General features: G+C 45.6%; 1 protein-coding gene across 2 annotated transcripts in view; it reads left to right on the forward strand.

Annotated features, from left to right (window-relative positions):
* The first annotated feature begins 8,902 nt into the window (after positions 1-8,902).
* Positions 8,903-26,607, forward strand: part of CADM3 (cell adhesion molecule 3) — a 29,420-nt gene continuing 11,715 nt past the window's right edge. For both annotated transcript variants that reach the window (XM_068538285.1, XM_068538282.1), the window contains exon 1: positions 8,903-9,109. In XM_068538285.1, the coding sequence (XP_068394386.1) occupies positions 9,028-9,109 (82 nt within the window). In that variant the 5' untranslated portion in view covers positions 8,903-9,027. The remainder of the gene's footprint in view (positions 9,110-26,607) is intronic.

A 26,607-nucleotide genomic window follows, 5' to 3' on the forward strand; every position in this document is an offset into this window, starting at 1 on the left:
ATTCCAGATCAGGAAGGCCAGCCAGTGCAAAGGATCAGGGTGGGCATGAGCTTGGTGCGTTAGAGATACAAAAGGAAGAACAGTGTGGGAGGAGTAGTGTGGCCAAAAAGTAACATGAGGTCAGAGGCATAGGCAAGGGCCAGATTGCATAGGGTTTTATAAACAAGGTCAGCAATCGCTGGAGAGGAAGAGTCAAGGAAATTATGTGTTGAAAGACTCAGTTATATTTTTTGGTTTTAAAACTCAACACAAAAGACTATTTACAGACACAGTTCTCTCAGGAGTCAGTGAGCCCCTTATGAGGAGACACAAGCTGTGGTGTGTTGCTTCTCAGGAATGTCAGAACCTAGGCATCATTTGGAAGCACTTATTAACAGTGAGGTCAGGAATCTTTATTATTACCCTATGGAACAAGAATCTCCTGGGTACCTGTATTATTTTTAACCAGTGCCCCCATGTAATTCCTATGATCGGGCACAGATGGATACACTGGGTTTCTGGATGACCAAGGACTCCACCAGTTAATGTGTGACTTGTAGGAAGTTATCACATTTCCTGAGCCTCATTTTCTTCATCTGTAAACTGGGAATAATAATACCGACAAGACACAGGGCCGTGTGTGAAGGCTGAATGATATAGCATGAGCAAAGTGCCAGGCACATAGTAAGCACTCCATGAATGCTGAAGGAATAAATATATGTGTGAATATTTGTCACCCTTCAGTAACCACAAGGAATGGGTTCCAGGCCCCCACCCCTACCCCCAGGATACCAAATCTGCAGATGCTCGAGTCCCTTACAATTGGCGCTCTGTATCGTCAGGTCCCACATCCTCCAACGGAGAGGGCTGACTACATGTATTGAAAAAAATCCACGTGTAAGTGGACCAGTGCAGTTCAAACTCGTGTTGTTCAAGGGTCAACTGTATATGAACCCCATGCATGAATGAAAAGCTAAATATATACACTCAATTCATTCTTTGCAACCCTTTCTGTTTCAAGTCTGCAGTGCTCCTTACCACCAGCAGAGAGCCCAGGATCTCAGAGAGAATGGAGGTGAGATCCTGGACCAGAAACCAACTTCCACCCTCTGCCTCCTACTTAGCCTTTCCTCTTCCCTCTTGTTCAACCGGCCTAGCTATTCTGACTCATCGCCACCTCTACCCCTTCCCACTGCTACCCTCTCCTAAAACAGAAAAGAGAACGCTCAGCTTTCCTCCCACTCCAGCCTGCCCTGGAGATGACCCCAGCTTGCCAGGGAGATGGTCTAAGTAACAGGTGCCCCTGAATGCAGGCTGTTTCTGCCAGGAACTGCCTAAGGAGACCAACCTCATCTGAGTTTGTCTGGAACTTTGCCAATTTTAGCACTGAAAGTCCTGGCAAGCGCCTCTGGCAAGCAGGGAGAGTTGGTCATGGTACCTAACCCCTTTCTCTATACAACTTTACATTGCTGTGCACCACTGTTTGGGTCTGTACACTCCACAGCATTGTCTACACTATATATTGATGTCTGGGTCCTACAACAGTATCCTGGGGTTATCTTCACCCTACCCATAGGATCAGACAAGACCACACCCAGTGGGTCCTATTCAATGTCATGGAACTGGATTTGTGGTCCCCAGAAGGGTCAGCCTTCTGAATCAAATGATGTGCCTCCTCCAGTACATCCATCCACCACTGCCAGAGTTATCGTTCTAAAATGCAAATGTGGCACTGACATTTCCCTGCTTAAAACCCTTCAATGACTGCTTGTCTGCAGAATAAAGAGCAATCTCTAGCATAAATTCCCTTCACAATCTAGCCACAACAGACTATACTGTTGCCTGCTTTCCTGCTTTTGTATATGCTGTTCCCTTTTGCAATACCTTTCATCCTTTTTATACGTGACCAACTCCTAGTCATTTCTTAAGGTTTTCCATAAATTTAATCCCTGCCCCTTCCCTGATTCTATGACGCCGTATATATAATTGTACTGTAGCATTTATCACATGGTGTAGTAATTATATGTTTGCCTATCTTTCCTACTGGACTATGAGTTCCTTGAAGGTAAATTTCATGACTTATCTTTGTATTCTCTAGAGGCCAACACTAGACATAACATTTTTTAACATTCACTCCTACTTTATGATTCTAAAAAGTAAGCCATTACTGTCAGATTGGTCTTCATCATCATGAACTTTGCATCCCTGAATATTATCCTGACCCTTGCATTATTCCTTGCAGATAAAGTGAGGCTCAAAAAACAGGGTGGGAATTGGGGATGGGGTAAGAGCATCCACTGATCATTTTGTTTTGTCATTATAAAAATAAAACCTGGGTCTATAGATTTTTTTATAGATTGCAACAAAACAGCGGTGTCAAAACACCCACTTTCAACTAGCATTGTGCATTGCACATAAAAACTCAATAAACTATAAATGAATGAATGAATAAATGATCAGGGATCTATTCTGGACAAATGATTTTTTGTGTTCTTATACTCGAGTGTGACTATAAAATGACAAAACTCCTGTTTGACTTTGTTTGTATTAACAAACTGATCAGAATGCCACTGCTCAGAAATTTTCTAGCACTCCTCTTCAAAAACTGCCTTAAGGGCTTCTCTGGTGGCGCAGCGGTTGAGAGTCCGCCTGCCAATGCAGGGGACACGGGTTCGAGCCCTGGTCTGGGAGGATCCCACATGCTGCGGAGCAACTGGGCCCGTGAGCCACAATTACTGAGCCTGCGCGTCTGGAGCCTGTGCTCCGCAACAAGAGAGGCCGCGATGGTGAGAGGCCCGCGCACTGCGATGAAGAGTGGCCACCGCTTGCCACAACTAGAGAAAGCCCTCGCACAGAAACGAAGACCCAACACAGCCATAAATAAATAAATAAATAAATAAATAAATAAATAAAATTAAAAAAAAAAAGAAAAGAAACTGCCTTAAGAACCAACATATTAGTCAACCTATAAGCCATTTACTATTACTTTACAGCCAAATCTTGTTTTTGTATTACCCAACATGAACCACCACTTATCTATAAGGCTTGGATCCCAAAGACTTTGGCTATTTTCAAAATTAAAAGCTAACCTCCAAGGATAAAAATTTTCCACAATTGAAGATATGCAAAACGAAGTGGCAGGCTCTAAGTCAACTCCCAGAATTACAAAATGTATCTTGAATAAGTGGATGAAAATATGTGTACATGTGTATTAGACTCATTCACCTAATTTGGGACACATTGTATCTATATGAACACATACAAACGTACAGGAAGTATACCAATGAAATCAGTGTGCCCATGCTTCTGAAAAAAAAAAATCGGTTGATTAAGCCTATGTGTTTGTAAACATATCATTTCAGTTTAATTCAGCAGAATTAACTGAGAATCTACTATTTTTCTGTTTCTATACTAAGCACTGGGAATAACAAGATTCATAAAATATTATTCCTGCCCTCGAGGAGCTCACAGTTAGAAGAGAAAAACATGTAGACAAACTATCATAACACAGTGAAAAAAGTGTAACAGTGGAAGGATATATGCAATATCGTGGTAGCACCTAGCAAGGAGTGATTAACTCTGTGCAGACGGCTTCACAGAGGCAACGACACCTAATCAAAGTTTGGATGAATAAACACAAACACAAGTTTCATCAGGCTTAATAAGATGGGCAATCCAGGTATAGAAAATAGTATGTGCAAAGACACTGAGGCATGAAACAACATACTGTGTTTGGGAAATTACAAGCCATTTGATATCGATGGAGCATGGAATGTAAGGGGAGGGATGCGGAGATATTTTGTTGGAGAGGCTACAGATACCCATGTAACTGAAATGTGTATTTTTGTTTGCAGATGATTATGTGTGCCTACTGTCTTTCCAAAATACATCAATCAGCCTGTAGCTGAAACAACAGTGGCACACATATTTATAACATGATTTTATTTTTGCCTGAATTCATCACAAAAAATTCCCTGGGTCTCTGCTCATATTTGTTCTGTTTCCCTGTTACGCTCTCACCTTTTACTCATTTCCCTCCATTTGCTAGCCATCTTGCTCCTTTTCCCCTTGTATTGTCTCCTCCCATATCGATCTGAGTCTATCTACAGTCTCATAGGTCATCCTCCTTTCTAATATCAAGCAACTTCCCTTCTCTCCTTTAGAACAAAGCTCAAATGACCTCTTTCTCTAACAAGCCTCCTTGGCTAAGTCTAGTGGTTAAAAATTGAGGCTGTGTAGTAAGACAAATCTGTCTTTGAAACCTGTGTCTCTCATTCACAGTCTTTGTGATTTTGTGCCAGTCATTTGGCTTCTCCAGGCCTTGCTGTCCTCATCTGTAAAATAGGGGTAAGGCATACTCTGCACCAGGAGCTAGTGAATATTAAAAGGGATAATAAATGTAAAGAGCTTAGCATAGAACCTGGCACACGCTTAGCCTTTAACAGTTATTGTTAATCATAAATTCAAATTGTCTAGAGGGCTTCAAGCCTAAGTCGTGCATATATACGGTGATTTCATTGGTAGGTATTTATTTTGACTTTTAGTGCTTTCCTGATACACAGTGGGAGGCAGGGCAGCTGTGCTGTAAAACTCCAATGGGAACAATGCCCCCAGGGGCAGCGCAAGCCTGGGGAGGAGAAGGAGGCTTTTCCTTTTAGTTTGTTTCTTTCCATAGTTTGATTAGTTTAACTCTATAAATACATTAATGTTTTAAAGTGGCAGTGGGGTTTCTGGGCAGGGAGAATTTGGGCCTTTTTGTTGGTTTGTTTGGTTTCTATTTTGTACCACTATTTTTTTTTTAAACGTAACTACTAATATACTTTCAAGAAACTCAGTATTTTAGAAGTTATTCTAGTCAGAATTAGGATTTTAGGAAAAGATGGATCAGAAAGTATGTGTTAGCAGAAAGAGAGATGAACATCAACAGTGGATTTGGATCCACTATTTACAAATTACATAATCTCATTAAACCTTTATTTCCTCATCTGTAAGGCAGCTAATAATTCCAACCACATTAGGGTACTTTCAGGTACCTGAATGACATACTGTGCCTGTAAAGTACCCAGTGTAAAGTCTGGCATACAACGGATTCCCAAAAAATGGTACCTGTGATCATTTTTATTACATGCAAGTTGCTGTCCTAAATTGGTGGCTTATAACAGGTTAGAATTAAGATGTTGCTTAAAATTAACAATTAAATTGGGGTTGGTATTAGGATTAGTAGTTAGAGTCTGTAATAGATTAGGGTTAGGGTTGAAATTAGAATTCAGTTAAGGTTAGAATTAGAACACGTACAAAGGTTATTATTAAGGATAGGGTTAATTAAAACTGTATAATAGAAACAAGAAACAGTATGAGGAATCCTGGTTTAGTTGGATGGAAAATTAAAGGGGAAAGCAAATATGGAAACCTGTGTAGAATTTACTGATAAAGAAAAAGTCATATGGAGGCGAAGGGTTAGAGGGCAAAGCAGAACTGAGCCAGGCTTCTGAGATTTTTCCTTCAGGTGCTGTCATCCCCCTCCTAGATGAATATGTAGTATTCACCCTACTCAGGCCGAGTTCCTGCCCTCCCCCCTCCCTGAGAGGAGGCGCGTGGGGAAAGGAATGCCCAGGGCCCACACAGCTGTATCCAGCCCAGCACCGGTGCCAGCACCACATTCCTCAACCTTAGCCACCCAGGCTGCTGCTGAGTGGATAGGGGCACCCAGGAGCCAGAACTCGCCTTCTCTCCACTCCCCTTCACTGATCCCCCCCCCCCCCCCCCCCGTTTTCAATGTGGTGACCAGTTCTTTAATCCCACAGACAACCTACTCCAGACTTTGTGCAAGTCTCTGGGAAACACAGATTGTATGTCATAGCATTTTAGGGTGAAAAGTAACCATAGAGATCACAATGCAGCATGGATACTTTTATTTTACCTGTTTTCAGGATGAGGATAATCCTTGTAGGTCAGGCTTTCTTTGTAAAATTCTATTCCTAGTGAAAAGGGTGCCTGTAAGATGCTGGGTACACAGGGACAAAGGGCATTAGAGTGATTATAGGTAATGAGTTATTCCAAATAGAGACATCTGCCTCTGTAGGAGACACTACCCTTTCACTCTGAGATACGCAGAAGAGGAAATTCCTCAGAGGACACTGCTGGAGAGTAATGATTCTCCTTATTCCTCCTGCCCCCAAGAGTATATCTGCCTCCTTTATCCAATACCTTAACCCCTCTACTACATACCGGTGTGAACACAGAAAGTCACCTAACTTCTCTGAGTTTCATTTTCCTCATCTGTTCAACAAGGGGTATTAATTAGGTAATCCTGAAGGTCCCTTACAATTCTAATACTCTTTTATCCTATAATTCTAAAAGCCAATGACTGCTTCCTATTCCCAGGGCCTAAAGTGCTGCCAAACTGATGCTAATGATGCAGAAAAGAGAAGGAGCCAGTACGAAAAGAGCATTCCAGAGTCTCATTTGCTTGCTCTGATACTCTCTCTCCACAAAAGCTCTCCCACTCTCCTCCCACCCTTGGTTCTCATCCCGTGCAGCTACAGTAGAGGGTGGGGACAGACCAGCAGGGTCATTAGAGAATTAAAGGGCAGGCAGAAGGGGATCACGGCAGAGTAGCAGGTGGAAAAGGTGATTAGTTACAGGAGCTTGGGACCTAATCCCACATCCTGCCATCCCAATCCCACCCATCCCCACTCTCATTCCCCCCAACACTAACCTGTCCTCTCTTAATCTCACTTAGATGATCTCTAAAACTTCTTCTAGCTCCAAAGATAATACTCTTTATCCATCAAGACTCTTTAACTAGGATAGACTGATCCTTCTTCTCTGAAGCCGTATTCTCTCTTTGAAAACACACCCACTCATTCCTTTTCTCTGCCGGACTAAACTCATGCCAACCTAATCCCACCTCTGTCAGAAGGTCCAATTTTCCCCTTATCTCCCTTCCTGCCCCACCCCATAGCCCAGTCTCACCTCTCTCTTACATTCAGGTGTCTGTATCCCTCAACCACACTCCTCCCTCTAGCTTTGCCTCTCACACATTTCAAGGTGTCAGAGAACCCCCAGGGAGGCAGAGAACCCCAGGGCAGCAGAACGGTTTGGAGTCACTAAGATGTGTCAAGGTAGGCAAGTCAGGCAACCCAAGGTGGTCAAAAACTCTTACAAATAATTCTTAATAAACACCCAAACACTCAGGAAGTGTTCAAGAGGTAGGCAGAGCTCTTCTCCCAGAAACCATAGATAAACTCCACGAACAGCGAGAAGAAAAACAGAGGGGCAGCTTTCTGGCTATCCTCAAGGGTCTTCCTGGAGAATATTCTCTCTCATCCTCTCCACCAGTGACTAACATTTATATAGAGCTTTACTGATTACAAAGTACTATCCACATCCTTGTCCTTGAGTTACTAGGTGACAGAGACATTAAGTCCATCACAAACAGCTGCGAAAGCCTATCTGAGAGGAGGAAAGATTACCCAAACGTTGAAGATTAGCACAGTGAGGTACAGACAGTTCAGAGAGGGGACTGGTCCAGGGCTTAGAAGACAGGTGCCCAAATCCCTCATCTAGGGACAAAATTGGCCTCCCAAGATTGGATGGCACTTTAAAAATCATATGATTCCATGTCCTAGGCAACACTTGTGTTTTCTACTATTGTCAGTATAACCTTGGGTAGATCAATTCATACCCTTTGGATCTCAGTTGCACCGGTGTAGTAAGGGATTGGACCAAATATTTTCTAAGAATCCTTATATACATAAAATTCTTTGATTCAGAGATTCTAAAATTTAGGAATGTATTCCCAAAAGCTAAGTTTGAGCAAAACTGACTCAGAAGGATCTCTTTCTGAGATGTACCAAGACTCTTCCACAGAACTTCAATCACAAAAAAAAAGCAAATCCCAGGGGCATGGGACTCATGAGCCAAGAGCAAGTACAGACACCCCGCCTCTCTCATTCATCTTATATCTGGCCTCAGGGGCAAGAACTGCATTAGCCACAGATGCACTGGCCCTTAAGAGAGCAGCTTCCTGAGGGTGTGTAGATCGGATCATTCACCCAGGAATCTTACTCACTAAAATTTGAGAAGGAAGGACAAACTCCTTTGAAATATTAAGAAGAAAAATATTGGGGGTAAGGGGTGGGAGTAAAGTGGGGGAATAGGAAGGATTAAGGTGGGAAACAACTGAGTTGCTTTGTAGGTAGCTTGGTTGGGCAGAGTCTGAAGGGAAGTCACTGTTTTTAGATGGGGAGTAGTTTCTTTGAGGAGGGATTGAGGGAAGTGTTGATTCCCATGGCCTGGGGGCTTGCTGGAAGATGCCTTTCAAAGGAAATTGCCTGGGGCCACAAATTGTTACTGGGCGTATAACTAGGGGCTCGTTTGGTCAGAGGAACTAGGGATGTTAGTGCTTTGGAGAATGACCAGGGTAACTGGTTACCCATTGAAGAGATGTCCCTGGGCATACTGTTGATAGGGGAACCCCAAGGCTCCTGGGGATCCCCGGTTGCCAAAGGAGGGAGGGCGGGGCTGGAGGATCTCGGGCTAGTGGGCACGCCCTTGCCCAGGCCTGCAGTGGCCTCTCCCGCCAGTTGGCCCAGGGCCCTGCCCGACCCCCCGCCTCCCTCCACCCCAAGCCTAAGAGGGGTGGGCGCCAGGTCCCACTGCTGAGCCAGCTCTCTCCCTCTGCTCCACGCCCGAGCCGGGCCGGTGGAGCTCCCGAGGGAGAAGGTGGAAGGCACCACGACTGCACGGAGGGGGTGCAGGAGGCGGGGGGCAGTGGGGAATGCGGCAACCTGTCCCCCCCGCGACCAGCCCAGCCCCCGTCACCCCCCCCCCCACCTCCAACCGAATGGTTTGCTCCGAGCGCCCTATTTAATCCCCGCGACTGCAGCAGCGCCGGCTCCCTCCCGGTCCCCGCCTCGGCCCCGGGCTCCGAAGCGGCTCGGGGGCGCCCTTTCGGTCAGTGTCGTCGTCTACCCCCTCCCCAGCCCCAGCCCCTGGGGACCCAGGCTCGCCAGCGCCCAGCCAGGGAGCCGGCCGGGAAGCGCGATGGGGGCCCCTTCCGCCCTGCCCCTGCTCCTGCTTTTCGCCAGCTGCTGGGCGCCCGGCGGGGCCAACCTCTCCCAGGACGGTGAGTGAGGGAGGGGGCGGCGCCAGGGGAGGTGGGGAGGGACCGGGGCGGGGGTTCCGACCGGCTGCGGGGGCGGAGGGAGCCTGTTGGCTTTGTTTGGAAGCGGGGGTTAAAGTCGCCAGCCGCTGCTGATACCCCTGTGTCTGTCTCTGAGCGTCCGTGTCTCTGTGGATCGTGGGGTGTGCCGGGTATGCCCCCTCCTTGTACACCGTCGAGTGTGTCTGCGTGTGCAGTCGGGGTTTGGGTCTGTTATGAGCATCCCGGGGTATGGATATGTTGATGTCCGTGTGTCTGGGTGTGCGCGTCTGTGTTGGTGTCTGGTTCTGCGTTTCTGTGTCAGTATCTGTGTGTATGTCTGTGTCAGTGTGTGTTGGGGGCGGAGTGAGATTTGTCGCTGTTTCAGTCAGGGCGTGTGTCGGGTGTTTGTGTATGTAGGTCTGGAGGGGTTGGGTAGCCAGTGCAATCCCCCAAACTGCTGTATGCAAACATTTCTGCTCCCCAGCCTGTCCCCCCCACCCACGGCGGAGCTCCGAGTGGGCAGGGAAGGGAGCCTGGGTGAGGCTCTTGAGGGGGGCGTGGGCAAGGAAGTGGGGGGCTTCTCCTTGGAGCAAAACAACAACACTGGGCGGAGAGGGCCCCGGGATGGCAACATCCCTAGCGGTGGCAGAAGCTGGTAAAAGAAACCCAGACGAGAGCGGGGGAGGGGGGCGGGGGGGCAGTGGGGAGAGGCTGGGCAAAGGGAAGGATGAAGATATTTGGGGAGGAGAAATGCATAGAAAACCCAAAGCTTTCCTGGGCTAAGGATTGATTTGCCAAATTTGGGGTGGGGTGTCTTGCCTAGCCCCCTTTGCTTCAGTCAGGAACTCAAACCTTCTTGGGTTTGTCACGGTAGAAAGATGAAGGAGGTGGGGGGGGGGGAAGGAGGCGGGGCCAGGGGTGAGGGGACTTGGGGCCCCCTCCTGCCCTGGACCGGGCTATGTAGGTCAGCTCTGTCGGGGCACCTCAGCTTTCTTAAAGGCTGCTGACGATTAATGGAGTGGCAGGGGGCAGTTTGTAGGGAGACCAGGAAGGGAGCCACAGCTTCGAGCCTCAGGTCCCTGGAGGAGGGAGGGCAGGCTGTGAAGGGACTAAAGGAATGCATCCTTCGGTCTCCCCCGCCCCTATCTGAGGCAGGCTGGGCTGGGGGAGGGGAAGAGGGACCGGGACCTCTGCAGAGCCAAGGGATGTGGGGACAGTGAAGGGGAGGATGGTGGCTATGCCCGGCCAGATGCCAACGAAAAACAGAAAGAACCGCAGGGGAGGAGAAAGGGGAGGCGGCTCCTGGGTGATGGACCCAGTGGCCAGAAGGGATGGGCACAGGGCGGGGCGGGGGTGGAGAGGGGAGGGGTTGAAACTGGGGATGATGATGTAGAGAATTTCATCTGAAGGAAACAGGCGAAGAGCCAGGGTGCTGGAGGAATAATTGCTCCATCTCTCCTGACCTGCTCCCCCAGCCCTGTCTCCATCATGATAAAGGAGTTTCTGCTGGTATGAGGACACTGGGGATCCCCTACCTACAGCTGGCTGGCTGAGTCCTTCTACTCTGTACCCATTAACACTCCCCAAGGGAGGAGTTCCTGCCCAAGTCACCATAGAGACAGCGGCCCCTCCTCTCCCCTGTGTGGAATCCCCCTTCCCCAGAGGACTGTACTGATGACCCTGCTCACTGAGGAGGTGAAGAGAGTCCTGAGGGAGTGCAGGCTAAGTGCAAGGCAAGGAGAGGCTGCTGGGTGTATGTACCACAATAACGAGTTTCTACTAAGCCTTGACTTTCAGCTGCAGCCCCTGGCCTTCCCATCCTGGTAGTTGGGTTTAAGAGAGACGAGCATGACCCAAACTGCCCCTGTTCGGCAATGGGAACTGATGGGGCCAGGCTGAGACCTAAACAGAATGAAGTCATCCCAGAAAGCTGTGAGCTCAATTCTAGGATGTAAACATTGGAGAAGAGAGTAAATCCATATCCTAGCCAAGTCTTTCTTCACCTACTGCACTATTCTTTCTTGGTCTTCAATTTGGGCTCCAGCCCCTACTCAGGCTTTAAGGTTTAGAGGAAGAGAAATGCTTTATCCATATATATATTTCAGAGCAGTGGCTTGAGGGAAGAGTGGAAGGCAGTAAATTTTGAATGGAGAATGTCCGGAGGAGGGGTTGAGAATTTGGGGATGGGGAGGGAGACCTGTTCCCAAGAAAGAGTCAAATCAAGCATCATTTTCCTTGTAGAACATCATCTGTCCAGACAGTGGACATATGTCTGGTTGTAATGTCTCAGGATGTACTGATGTACAAGAGGCACAACCACATGTGATCTTCTATCTAAATTAATTCTACTTCTTATCTTCAGGATCAAAAAAGACCCACTCTGATGGGGGAGGTAGGTGCATAGATTTAATGCTCATGGGTGGTGATCCTAAGGCCATTCTGCCCAGGATCATGAAGAAGGTGTGTCTAGTACCCCTGACTTGGCCTGAGGACCCTGGGCAGGGAGCTAGGCAGTAGATTGCTTACCTGGTAACATTTGACCAAACCAAGAAGAGATGTGGTGTGAAAGTTTAAGGACAAGATATCCTAATACACAGATGCTGGAGTGGTCAAGGGTGTATGGCAGAGCGGCTATTTCCATTTAGAATGAGGAAAACAAACTTCATATGCTGCTGGGGTATACAGCTCCCTGAAGTACAGCATACATTTTTTTTTTTTTTTTAGGTTTCATAAGGCTGAACAGGGATTGAGAGGTTGGGGAAGGGCAAGCAACTGTTATCTGAACCCGGCCATGAGTGCTGTGGCTAGAAACTCAGGAATGGCTTAGATATTCAGAGTTTGCCACCTGCCCCTTCCTTCTCACGTTTGTCCACTAGTATTGGCAGAAGTTGGCAGTTCCAGCTTTGGGGGATACAAGGCCTGTGAACTTAATGTATTCTGTGGTTGTCTTTCTGGTGAGCAGCTCAACATTCAACATTGTAACCAGACTTCCTTGGATTCTTCCTTTTCAAGTTATTTCCAGCACTCTGTGCGTTGATCTAGTGCAGAGACAAGACAAGTGGGCAGCGTCACTTTGCTTTATACCAGGATATAGCAGTTTAACTTTGGACTGCACTGCCTCACACATGAATATCTTTCCCTTCCCAATGACCTTCCATCCACTGCCATCCATTCTGCAGCCCCCTGGCCAGGTGCCCAGTGCAGAGATCATGCCCGGTGTGCCGGAGAAGCCCAGCAGGCATTCACTCTAGAGCTGCCCACAGATCTGCTTGGCAGACCTACTCCATCCAGTTTGTGTTCCTAGTTGCAGCTGTAGCTGTTCTGTTTCTGTTCCTGTTCTCTTCCCAGTTGCAGCTGGGAACCCCTGGGAAGGAGATGCTCTTCCTTCAGACATGTGCATTTTCTGGCACAAAGAAGTTGAAACCATCAGAGAGACACTGGTGTCATAGAGTTGAGTTGATACTATGCAGAACCAGTCTGTCTGATGTGGGGTCCAAGCTGTGACATATCAGCTGCCTATCCAGCAGTTACACCAAAGATTCTGTCCTAAGCTCTCCCTAGGGCTAGGCAGCACTGTTGGTTTTAGTAGTTTCTTTTAGTACAGTGGTTTTCTCACTTTTATCTTTAAAGATGTGAAATTCCTTTATCAAATAAATAAAACAGATCCAAGGAGAATTACTCTTATTGAAACAGATAAGTAAGACCTGGAGCCCTCTCACTCTTCCTCTTGGCTTCCCCTACACTCCCCCTAATCCTTAAGGCACAGACAGAGGTTCTGCCACATACAGTTTGAAATCCTCTGCCCTAGACTGACAGTAAATGAGACAGCTCACTACCCTTAGGTGTCTTCTCTCTCTCTCTCTCTTCTTCCAACTGAGGAGAAAAGGAGGGCCAAATCTAATTTCAAGAGCGCCTTGTTGGAGACATTCACTATTCACTTGAAGAATGACTCATAGTTCTGCAGCCATAAAATTCCACAGATGGCATCTTTTTGGTGCTCTGGTCACTTTGAAACAGCAGACTAAGTAGTTGTGCCATTGCTCTGAAAATCCTTAGATCTGATTTTGGTACCCCTAGTTATTACTACTACTTTCTTGCAGTCCAAATAATATATACAATAGAATCAAAAGCTGCTTGTCCTTAGGTCACAAAAAAATAACCTAGGAAAAGATCCTCACGGTTATCATCAGAGAAATAATAAAACCCCTGGGGCTGTGGCTAGTCACATTCTTCGTTGTTTCCTACTCCAATAGAACCAGCTCAACAATCCCTTTTTTGTCATCTATTTCTCAGTAACGGAATTTCACTGAAGGGTGGTAATCTAGGCTCCAGGTTCTCCATGAAAGCAAGCTGTGGACTGGACCAGCTCCTTACTGACTACTGAATGAAAAAGCCAGGGTATTAGATAGTTTTGTTAATTATATCTTCTCCTTTCATTTTTCAGGCTAAAAGTTAGTATTTCCTGTTGAATCATTGGCTATAGGTCCACGTACTGGAACATTTTGTTTCCTGGATAAGGTCATGTCCTAGAGGTCCATCCATAAATTCCGAGAATAGCAATCCTCATGGGAATGCTTATAAGAAATAGAGAGAAACAAACCACCAGAAAAGCAAGCCATCAGAAAAAGATTCAGGGTCACTAAGAACTCAGTCAAATTAAGAACAAACACTCCACGTAATTGTAAAATAGAGAAGAACAAGTCTCTGGGGCCAAAGATCTGCTTCTTCCTCTAGGACCAGCAGCAGAGATGATTCTTTCCAAAGTCAGAACCAGCTGATGCTCAGAGGTTTTATAACCCAAGTAAAAACCCAATCCAATCCTGTTATAACAAGGAGATCCATCCATTCTAGCACTGAGAAGTCAAGTTGTCAAGAGTCTTGAACACATGAAGCTGCTGAGATTTTTACAAAATATAAGCTCATTAAAGCTACCTATTCTTCACGGAAGCAACAAGTACTGAAAGAGAGAACTATCTGTCCCTTTACTGAAATTCCCCTAAGTCTAAAGAGAGTGGCCAAATTTCCCAACTAACACAGAGGCCTCTAAGTCCTGAGGACAGTACCCTTTTTAAGAGTCATAATCCATTCCATTTTTCTGTGTATGATCAAGACTGGACTGTTCACAGCAATTTGGGGTGCCTTAGAGCACTCGGACTCTGATACATCTCATACCCTATCTGACTGTAATACAGATTTTGGTTTCCTCATGCCTAGTGTGTCTCTGAGGGGACACAGGCTTTGTGGTGCTCTTTTTCCCACAGTGAAAGATACTATTAATTTCATTCATAATTGGTTATTGCAAGTCAAAACCTCTTCCACCACCACTGATACTAATGTAATTTTCATAATTACTGAGGCTCATGTTGACCAACTCAGTCTGGTGGCGGCCCTCACTTTTTAGCACAATCTCTTGGTTGTATGTGTGGCAGGTTCAAACAGAGTACTTCAGGAGGCCTTTGAGAGCAAGTGATGTGTGTGGCATGATCCTAGCAGAAGCCCTGATGTCTGGTTTGTTTGGTTTGTTTGAGAGCTGGCTGCCTTCACCTACGATCCTGGTTGCCCTGTTCTTTGTGGAACAAACCACAGGTGCTTTGAGCTCTCCATGGTGCTAGCCCCTGACAGGGACACTCCAGGCTCTTCTTGCTGCTCTCCGTGGTCCTGCTCCCCATCCAAGCTCCTAATCTCTTTACTCTCTACAGTGCAGCCCTCAGAACGGGGCTGGAATTTCCCTCCCCCTACCACAAACACACACATGATCTTCGTTATGATCCCTGACCTGCTCCACCAGAAAGAGGTAAACAAGACCTGTAGATATAGATCTGGAGATTCTTCATTACCACCTAATCCCCTGTAGGAAGGGGACAGAAAGAGCAAATAATACTGAGGTTGAAAAGAAGTGTTGTTTGCAGTGTTCAGGAGACTAGGACATAGAGTGACCTCAGATGGCCTCAAAAGAACTGAATGTTTTGCCATATTTGGACTCATAGATTTAAAACAGAACTACAAATAGTCGTGGTTTAGATTGAGACAGCATTGCTCATATACTATAACCACATATACACTATAAATGTGGAATGCAAAATGAGTCCTACTCAGTTTATGAGCATGTACCTCTTAACACCACTCTGAGCCTGACGACCAACTCTAATTGTCCTGTCATGGTACCCATTGTTCCTGTCCCCTCAGCCTTAGCAGTAAACGTAAAGACAACATATAGAATAGGTTATCAGAATAGATAATAGAGGAATTCAATATATGAGAGGCATAGAAGATAAATATCAAATCCCTGACTCATGTCCCTCATCATTATAACCATCTAGTACAGACTACATGGCCTTAAATAGAACCATCCTATCCCAGAGTCCAAGTCCTTGGCCAGATCTCAGGAGATGGATCTTTAAACTGGACTCTGCTACTCTTTTGGGGTACTGCCAATGATCCCAATGAGAATGTTCAGCCCCTGCCAGTCTGAGACTAGATAGCCTGTTCCTCCCATCACATCAAAGCTACACAAGCTTCTCTTCCCCTAAATGCTGATTTCCCCATGTCAGTTTTGCATAATAGTTCATATAATAGTTAACACTTATGAATGACCTACACCAGAGTGAGGCTGGGGGACACAGGTTTCCAGAATTAATTTCCAGGACCCCTCTTCCATTTCCTTATTTGATACAAGGAGAAACTTCATTCCTCAAGGACAGGTAATGGAAGTGATTTATCTCCATGAGCGAGCCTTCAAGAAGACAGAATTAGGGTTATGGTAACAGCTGGAGTTTCTCCCATCTACTCATCTCCCTGAGACCCCGTTCTCATAAAGAGCAGACATGTTTCTGAAAGGATTCTCATGCAGAGACTCCAACATTTTTTTCAATATGTGTATCATTCTTCTGTGTGAGCTCTTACCTCTGGGATTCTTTAGGCCTCTCATCTCTCTCCATCTTTCTCCTGGACGTCTCCAGGAGAATAAGAAAGCTAAATAATATAAAGAACTAAAATGTTGCTTTCTCTAAGGATTTATTTTTCCTTACCCCAGCTAGACCTACACTAATTGTGTATTGATTGCTAATTATAAGCACCTTTGGCTCATTTACTTCCAGTTCAGGGTCAGAAAGGTCAGATGCATCACCTCACCCTAGGGAAAAAAGAAAAAGAAATGAAGGCTGATATCTCAGCCATTCATCTCTAAGCTAGCCATTACTTAGTTCTCCATTTCCTTCATATAGTCCCAGCTGTTAGCAAAATAGAATGGAGAACTATACTTCCAATACCAGATTTCATTGGGAATATGCAGATCCTTGTTTCTTGTATTCATTTTTCTTCTGGGACCTGGCTCTTTGCTTCCAATTTGGATTCTAGAATTCCAGCCAAAGCCTCAGACAGAGTAAAAAGCTCCAGAAGGTGAACTGGTTTATTGAGTCTCTGACTTAAATACCCAATGCTCCTTGGAAACCCAGCAAACCTCTAATAAATACATCGATGGCAAGTAACTTAAGACTTAGCCTAGCCTAGGTCAGTCTTTGAAGAGCCTGGAGTCAAGTTCTCTCATTATAATAAAATGATGGGCCCATTTTACCGTCTGCTCCTAATCATTTGTCCCTCAGCAAATGCAAACTTAACAGTGAGACAATTATACTCACTTGTTCTTACTAGTTCTTACTCTAGTTCTTAAGGAAGAAATTTCCAAACACATATTACATATTCCCTCCTCTAATCTCCATCCTATAATCTCAAACAAATATAAAACCCACCATCACTAAGCCCATGGGCCTCACACATTCTCATTTATCCTCTACTGCTGCTTAATGCCAACTCTCTTCTGGCTTCCAAGCCCCGGAGTCCAGTGTCAGTGACAGATGGACTGAGCCTCAGCCCTGGGGAGAAGAGGATTCTGGCCCTCTCCTGGGGAGTTTGAGCAGGAGAGAGAGCCTGAATTCTGCTTTGGGGAGAATCTGAGTTTAAACCATATGGTTTGCTGGACGTTAGGGGTTCTGATTAATAACAGGCTGGTGAAAAGGGCTCTGTATCTGGGTCATAAGAAAAAGCTATGTTTATGACCAAAAAAAAAAAAAAAAAAAAATGAAAACAGAGATACAAGGAGTGAAAATGGTAGTTGTCATGTGTGTAGTGAGGGACACATACTGAAGGAGAAAAAGAGAGTAACCAGGTTGGAATATATGTGCATCTTGGGGAACAAAATCGAATGTATATCCACATTGAAGAAGAGATTCTCAATGAAGATTTAAGGAGAGGAGGAGATCTCTGGGTCAGAACAGAATTATTGGCCATATCGGGAACTGTGAGGTCTGCAGACTTGGAAGAATGTGTCTATCTCACAGAAGGGTTAAATTCCCAGGAAGGCCCAAAGTAAGGCTAATTGAACAACCACCTGCTGAAAAATACATTTTTAGGTGAGAAAGGTGAAGGGCAGAGACTACATCTCAGCTAGGATTGGCAGAAGAGGGGAACCCGGAGTAGTGTGGGTGTGTAGAGCAGACCACCTTTTTCTCCATGTGATCCTCCTAATCACTGCCCTGCACCTGTCATCCACACCCTGATTCTGATGACCCAGTGAAGAGAAACAGTAAAAACAAGTCAGTAAAATGAGAGCCAGCCGAGATGAGTGCTTTCTTGCCTGACTTCTAACAAATTAAACTTTTTCACAGCATTGTTATCCCGCCACACCAAGCCATCAACCTGAAATATCTAAAGTGCGACATTAAAGAGCAAAGAATGAGATAGAGCTTGTTGAGAAGGGAATGCAGCCACGCACTCAAACAGGTATTGAGGCTCTGGAGGGTTAGGAGCAAGGCTTTGGCACCTGGCTGGAGATTCCTCAGGGAATCTGTTCTTTACTTCTCCCCAGGGTCCCTGGGCTTTCCCTCCCATTCCCAGTCCCTATTTTCTCATAGCTAAACATATTTTCCAACAAGTTAAACTGAATTATGCTTTCATTTACTCCACACTGACTCTGTTATGTATCCTTTCCTAAGTACTTTCCTAAGATGGGGTGATTTTTTTCCCCGGTTCTATTACATACGTGTGAAAGCAGCTAGATACATTTAGGGAAAGGGTATAAAAGTGCCTGTACTTGGTTCAAGGGACATCTGAGAGTTCAAAGTCTAGACTCCTGACTCTCTGTTACATTAGAATACAGACTCCAGGTCATACCTGTTGTGATTTCTGAGCATGTGAGCATGGTGGGAAGGGAATGAGGAGATAGGGGTAAAAGGACACTTCTAAAATGGCTCAAGGCTGTCATCAACTGGAGTGATTTCATGCCCGACCTTAGGGACTTGCTTGAGAAATAACTGATGAAAGTCAAAGCCCTGCACAGAACCCATGCTCCCAGCAGCCCTTACTGAGCCATCCGTTCTGCTCTGTCTCCTCACCTCCCCCCCAGCCTCTTAGTACAGAACACTAGACACTTGTCTGGAGCACAGAGCCCAGTCCTAGAAGGTAGGCGCTAAGGCGAGGAAGGGGCTCTTTTGGGATTAGATCCCCTTCCTTTCTGTCTCCCAACTGCAGTTCTTACTATGACAAAGTATTGGCTCCAGAGGGGCTTGTTTTTGTTGGGGGCCAGCCCAGGGCTCCCTCCCAGTGCTAATGCACCGAGAACACTGACTCAATAGCAAATCAAAGCAACAGCTGTCCCCACCTCCTTCTCTGCCACCCACTTCCCAGTCTCTGCTCCTCAGAATCTTAACTAAGTCTCCGAGAGGCCCCCCTCAGCCTACTGCAAGCCCACTTCTGCCTCCAGATTTTTTCTCTCACCAGCTCAAGAATAGGAAAAGCTCCTCTGCGTTTTTCTCTCTTCTAGTCTCTGTCTCCCACATCACAATGAGGTTAGCAGCCTCCAGCTCTCCACCACACAGATGCCAACACGCACACGTACACACGGCCTGTCCTCCTCATCACCCTTCTAACTCCTAAAGGGCATGGAAGTAGCTTCTGCCCCACGGCCTCCTCTTTTGTGAGAACTGGAATCTGCCATGAAGTCCCCGACATTTGTGGCGATGTCATTCTTCGCACCTTCAGGGACTCCTTCCTCATCTCACCCCAACTTCTCTAACCTGCCTGGCATTTAGTAGAGTTCCTTCCCTTGAGATCTAGGGTCCTGGGGTTCCTCACTACAATGCACAGGGAGATGGGAAGCAGGAAGAGTGGATGTCACTGGAAGTAAAATCACACTAAATGGCAACTTAACTTCCAAATTAGCTAGTTCACAGGACTGCTGTCAAATGGCAACGAGAACAAAAGACTGGGGTTATAACCACAGCTCCCACTAGCTGCCTGTGTGACCATGCTTAAGTTTCTAAGCCTCTCTGAGCCTTGGTTCTTCATCTTTTAAATGGGAAGTTTGCACTAGCTGCTACTTAAGATTCTTATCAACTCTAAAAGTCTATGCTTCTAAGAATCATAGACGGGAAAATATTTTAGGAAGAATGAGGTACAGAAAGAGAAGGCAAGGAATTACTGAACTTTGGTAACAGGGAGTCAGAAAGGACATCAGTTCCATCCTCTGTCTAGAAGACTCAAAAAGATCTTAGGAATAACCACCTCTGGCCATTAGGGGTCAGTAGAAAATGACTAGAACATGCAAATTGACTGCAGGGTTTTAGCAAATGTATCAAATACAGTTACTCACGGCACTTAAACTTGTATACTTTTTTAACATTTGGATATAGGAAAACATTTGGAATAAGTGTTTTTTTTTTTTTTCAGTGAAAAGAGGGTTAACATCAAGATGTGCTTTTTGTTTTAACCCCACCCTCACACCCACCACAGGCAAGCTAGCCAACTAGCCAAGTACCCTAAAGATTCCCTCCTCTCCATTCAGCCTAGAAAAGCTAAGCCCCACACCATTCCAATCCCAGGAAACAAAAGCCTTTCATTTTCAACAACTGCTTAGGATGGAAGCAAAAGGTATCTGCCTTCATGCAATAATAAACCTGTTTGAGCCCAGATCCGTCCTTTCCAAACCTAAATCTCTTGGATCATCTAACAGAATAGGATTCCTGGTTCAATAAATCTGTACCTCTTGGCCACACTTTACCAAGCTATGAGGCTAATCAGTATAGTAGGGACTTCTTACAGGGAAGGTTCTCTTCCCCACCCTATTCACCTTCCAGTTTCACTTATATCGTGTACGCCTCCTGGGAGAGTAAAGCTACACCCAGAGAGTAGTGACTTCGGGCCCAAGAGGCTGTTGGGAGCCAGAGAGAAAGTAGATAAACAAGACTCCAGGAGGGAAAACCAGACAGCAACAGAGATAATGGAGGGAGGGAACACAAAGGAGCAAGGTCTCAGCAGCTCAAGCCAGAAAGGGTGGAGAGGCCAGCGAGCTGGAGAGAAGACCTAGATCAGGGAGTCAGGCAGCTGAAGCGTGACTGAGCTGTGGCGCTCTGAAGTGGATGTGAGCCGGAGCATATCTGAGCTGAGCAAGGAGATCCTTTAGGGGATCCTACTGCCTGGGAGGGGACAGGGGCCTGCCCTGAAGAGCAACTGGAAGGGAAGGAAGTACACCTGAAAAGACAGACAAGCCCCCATGACAGAATAACTCTTACCTCTATGGCCCCAGCTTTCTTTCGTCTGACCGCACTATAACATTGGGAATGGAAGCGAATCGGGAGCTTGGAGAGGACAAAGTTAGAAAGGAACGTAGAGCAGGTAGTGAGAGAATATTTTGACACTCCTGCCCTCAGTGTCTTAGACTAGGAAACTACACAGTAACTTCTGCAGAAGTAGCGTAATTCCTGGCAACCTAAGAGCAAATGGAGAAAATTGAGTTTAAAGAGAGTCCTTTGTGATCAGGGTGTTGTGCTCTAAAGTTACTCAGGTCAAAGTAACTCCCCTCCCAAATCTTGGAGTGATCGATTAAATCAGGCCTCAGGTGAGATTGGTCCACTTTCCTCCAAATGCGGAAGCAGACATTCACTGCTAAAGAAAAATGTGGCTCCGCGCATAAAGAGAAGATTAAGGCGCTGAGTTCTAGTTCTGATTTCATGGCCATTCTCTTCAGTGTGTGATCGAAATACATATAAGAATTCACTGCGTAGCTAGTGTTAGGGAAGAATCAGAGTGAGATCACCTGGCCAGGGAGCCCAGTGATGGGGGTGGGTAAACCATTCTAAAAGTGGGTCCCTCCGGCATTCTGGGCCACAGCCCCCAATGTGTTTTTCCCTTGGAGACAACACTCCTCCACCCACCTGTCATGGTAGTCGTGAGGAATAACAAGTAGGCAGGGATGAAGAGTATTTTTAACTCTGGAGTTAGAGAAATGCTGAATCATCATCATCATCATCATCATCATCACCATCATCATCAACTCCTACTCGGGGAGCTGGTGTTCTCTATAATCTGGGAAGTGGAGTTCTGGACCCAAGCACTGGCAAGGCCAGCAACAGTTATGCAGGGGAGCTCTGTCCCCTTGTCCCACCATCCCAAATGTGCACCCGTGACCCTGTACATGGCCCTAAGGCCCATGCAATGTAGATTCCCAAAACAGACAGGGCAGGGAAGATACATAAACCAAGCAATAAGGGGTTATACTGACATATAAACTTCTTTACTAGCATCACTTAAATTGGAAACATAATACATTTTTATTCATTTGAGTTATTTATTTATTCAATAAATATTGAGCACTTACTATGTGTGAGGTCCTGTACTATGGATGAAAAATGAAATCAGAGGTGCCAATGTAGGCTTTAAAAGGCACATTAGTAAGTCCCTGGTTCCCACCTCTGCTACTCTTAATATGAACAATTAATCAGAAGGAAATCAGTGGGTGAAAGGGCTACTTTGTCCTTTAAAATGCTGGGAGTCTTAAAGCTACTGGAACCCATGAGTAAATTGACCAAGAATTAAGAAACCCCCCAGACAACTGAGAGCAAATAAGAAGATAATCTTAGTTCGTAGCCTAGGTGCTAGAGTGCTATGAAAACGTGAGGGCACTCTTAGTTTTAAACAGACACGTCTATTGCTTGGTTAACTGAAGAATGATCCCAAATTATAAGGCCTTTGGGGTGAGCCCCCAAAGATATAGATGAAGACACACCAAGAAATCCAATTGAAAATGTAATTCAGTGGATACAAATCACACCACCACCACAAGCACTCATTTCCAACTTGCTACACTGTTATTTTTATCATATTGCAGGTAAGCGTTGTGAATTTTGTTTAGGTGAGCACCCCCAGGCCAGCAATGCAAGAAGGAATCTTTCCACCTGTAACCTCTGCCCTCCCCCACCACACACACACACACACACACACACACACACACATACACGAAGCACATGCTCCTGCAAAGGGAGGCAGTGTACTGAAGATATGCAGAAAGTCTGGGCTCTGTGGTCAGAGAGATCTAAGTTTATCCCAACACTTATTGGATGCATCATATGGATAAGTTACTTAACTTTTCTGAGTCTTAGTTAGTCTCTGAGTCTTAGTTAACTCATCCTTAGCATGTGCATAATAATACCTATAAAGGGTTATTCTGGAATAATGAATATAGAGCACCTCGCTTGGATCATGACACACAGAAGGTAATCAATAAATAGAGATTTCCACCCATCTTGTAAACTTACAGAGCTTCAGCTTCTGGATGATCTACCCTCTTCCTTGGCCCATTTCTTCCTAGCCTTTTTGGTTTGCTATTTCCTCTTCACTGGCAGATTTTGAACCTAGCTCTCACAGTTGAAGACGTTAAGCATCTTGGATTCATTTATTAAATAACTACTCATTAAGCACCTTCTAAGTGCAATATGCTGTATTAGGGCCAGTACCAGATACAGAGATGAATCAGATATCAACCCTACCTGCAGAATCGTTAAAATTTAGGAAGAAAGCGAAACTTGCAGTACAAAGTAAAGAGTGATGCATAATTTAAGAAAAGTAGATAAAGTGTTGTGACTCAAAAAAAAAAAAATCAGAAATTATTTCCATCTGAGGCAATCAGGGAATCAGGGGAGGCTTCTTGAAGGAAGTGCCACGGAAAATAGGCTTTTTAGGGGTTAGATGTGTGAAGATGGGTGAAGAGCATTATCAACAGAGTGACTGTGGGAAAGGGAATGTATGCAGGAAAGGAAAGGGTTTATAGAAAGAATTCCAAATAGCGTCATATGTCTGGGATATGGGGTGAGTGAAGTAAAGAAAAGACAAAGCTGAAAGGCATAATGGCATCAGACCGTGCAGGATCTTATAAGCCAGGCTAACAAATCTGGATATCATCTGCAGACAGTGGGAAGTCAGTGAGGGTTTCTAAGCAGGGAAACAATATGACCCATATGACTGGAGCTCTCTTTATCTGTTTTTCAATGTGATTAACCTGGGCCCTCCCCTTACTAACAGTCTTGTGGACTCAAAGTCTGCATTTCCTTCCAATGACCCTGCCTGAGCAGAACTGTCATTATTTCCACTTCAGAGTGCATGCCACCTTTTCAGAGCACTCTTAAGTTTTCCTTTTGAGTCTGAATCCATTGAAGGAATTTATGCTGATGTCATAAACAGTTGGCAAGCTCTAAATCCAAAGAACAAGGCTTTCGCATTCCAGGTTATAATTTCTGCCATTTATCCATGTTTCTGTGAATAACATTATAATCACTCATCTGCACCCAGGGGAGTGGCTATTCGGAATTTATCATTACAGGTGTACAATTTTATAAAAACAGCAAGAAAACTTTCAGGCATATTAACAGACAGTTCTCAAGAGGAGACATGAGATCATAAGTACTTTGGAGAATTACAAGGTAAAATATCACCTCCAGGAGGAAAAAAAAAAAACCCAGCTACTTCTTAATCAGTTTCTTAAAACACAACAAACCAGAGTGAGTTCCTTGTAAACCTACAGGGACAATACTGTATATCAAGCATATCCCTAATATGCCATTTATTGGAGATTATTTGTTTAGTTATCAGACCCCTCATCTAAACAATTCAGTTTAGTTTGAATGACATCATCATTTCACTTATTCATCCTATTCAGAAAAAAAAAAAAATGCCAGCAAAATGCAGGAGGAGGGGAGGGATGAAAGGAATATAAGCAAGGAGAAAAGCAACTGTGAGAAGAAGGCAGAAAACAGCACAAATGAAATAAGGAGCAAGAGAATGAAGACTAAACCTATGCTATCTGGACAGAAGACATGCTCTGCCTGAGTAAGAATGGACACAGCAGAGTGCCAATTGTGACTGAATGAATTACCAGAGCCAGTTAAATGTACTGAGAGCCCACTATGGGCTAAGTGCTGAAAATACAAAGATGAATAGGGGAAGGCTCCTTCTCTTCACCAACTCTGAGTTTAGATGAGGAGGCTGATAACGAAACAAGTAAATTGCAATACAATGGACTGAAATGCTATAAGAAACAGAAGCTGTTGAAAAAGCTTTGAGTGCACCACCAGCAGGAGAAAGAGGATCCTTGAGAGGGTGTTACTTGTGTGCCTTTAGGTAAGTCACTGAACCCCTCTAAACCTCATCTCTAAAAAGTGATTCTGGGCTTCCCTGGTGGCGCAGTGGTTGAGAATTTGCCTGCCAATGCACGGGACACGGGTTCGAGCCCTGGTCTGGGAAGATCCCACATGCCGCGGAGCAACTAGGCCCGTGAGCCACAACTACTGAGCCTGCGCGTCTGGAGCCTGTGTTCCGCAACAAGAGAGACGGCGATAGTGAGAGGCCCGCGCACCGCGATGAAGAGTGGCCCCCGCTTGCTGCAACTGGAGAAAGCCCTCCCACAGAAACGAAGACCCAACACAGCCAAAAAAATAAATAAATTAAAATTAAAAAAAAAAAAAAAGATTGTATCTGGCTGCCTCTCCCTCAAGGTTGTTTTGACATGAATTCATGATTGAAAATCCACTCTGCAAACTGAAAGCCCTATGCCAGCGTAGGAGATGGCTATTTTATCCATTTGAGCAAAGGTCTATTTAGTGCTTACTTGGTGCACTAGGTACCAATACTGTGGTGTGGAGCACTGACCCCTCTCTGGCTTCTCCCTGTCCCTCCACCATTCCAAGCTTTCGCACAACCAGTTTGGCTTCCCACTGTGTGTGGAAGCGCCCACAAACAGACGACCTGGAAAACACCGAGAAACACTCACCAACTTCCGGTTGCCTCCATTCTTGATGTCCACAGAAGGCAGCAGGGCGAGGGCACCCAGGGGGACTCTCTGTTGGATCTGAGCGCCCTGGTCCTCTTCCTGGCCGCCTTTCCTTCTCCCATCCTCATCTTTCTTGCCTCTCTTCACCAACACTTTCCTTGTTCGCTTTCCTGCCTACTTCTACCTGTTGCAGATACTCTTTTTTTTTTTTTTTTTTTTTTCACTGCTTTACTCCCCCTCCGCATTTGGGCATTAGCGCTTCTCCTGTTCGGGAACAGAGTCATTTCTCAAACCTCCTGGAGGATGTCTGAGGAACAGTGGAGAGGGGAGGCGTCTCCTTGAAGGCCAGTGAACCTCTGAAGCTATCTTAGAGCCCTATCCCGAGGCTAGGACTCTTTCTAACACCCTCTCCCTTCCCCCATCCCTCTCCCTTCCCCGGTACTCCCTTCCCTCCCTCCCCCACTCTCTCCTCTCCCTCACCCTTCTTTCCCTTTGATTCTGCAACTCTCTTCCTCGTCCCCTTTCTTCTCGTGGACCCTAAGATCACGTCCCACTTATCTTTTTAGTCTCACACCCCTGCCACCCCGTACCCTCCCCACCTCCCCTACCCATCCTCCTCGGTCCCATCGCCCCCTTCTCGTTCTTTCCTCTCCCACCGCCCTCCCCCGCTGCCTCTGGAGCGGGCGCGCTGGGACAATTGGCGAAGTTCTGCCGGACTCCAGGCCCGGGACAAGGAGCAGTTCCGGACTCTGCTCAGCAGCCGATGACGTTACTGAATTGTGCGCATGTGATTGGCTACTGGCTTTACAACGGGAGATCCTGAAAAGATTCTCAAGGCCGGTTTCTTTGTCCCTCCGTCTCTCAGGTTGAGTTGGGGGAAACAGGCCATGGAAACTATACAGTACTTCACAAAAGGGTTTAGGGCCTACCAACTAGGAAGAGAGCCGGTGACTCAAGCCTTGGGCGTGTGCTGTGCCAGATGAGGGAGCAGAGTCAGTGATATAAAATGGTGAGTGGGACTGAGAGTGGAGGAGGAAAGCTTAAGAATCGGAGCACCGGATAGAAGGTAACAATCTAGGAAGGCGTGGGATAACTTTCATCCCCAGCTGTGGTCTGTGTCTTCAGTGCTAAGGGTGTCACCTTGAAACAGAGCTTTGGATTTGGAATCAGGCATTTAATTTCCAGTCTTTGTTCTTCTGTTTGTAGGACCTTGGGCAAGTCACTTCATTCTGTTTCCCCTCTTCAAGGTAGAAGTGATAATACCAACAGTACTTATTTAACTGGTTTATTAAAAGGATTAAATGGGAACGTACTTTTTAATGATTAAACCTGTCATTATTTTAGTAGATAATTTGGTGTAGCAGAAAGAATCCCGGATCAGGAATGA

This window comes from Eschrichtius robustus, chromosome 3 (genome assembly GCF_028021215.1).
Source record: "Eschrichtius robustus isolate mEscRob2 chromosome 3, mEscRob2.pri, whole genome shotgun sequence".
Classification (NCBI taxonomy): domain Eukaryota; kingdom Metazoa; phylum Chordata; class Mammalia; order Artiodactyla; family Eschrichtiidae; genus Eschrichtius; species Eschrichtius robustus.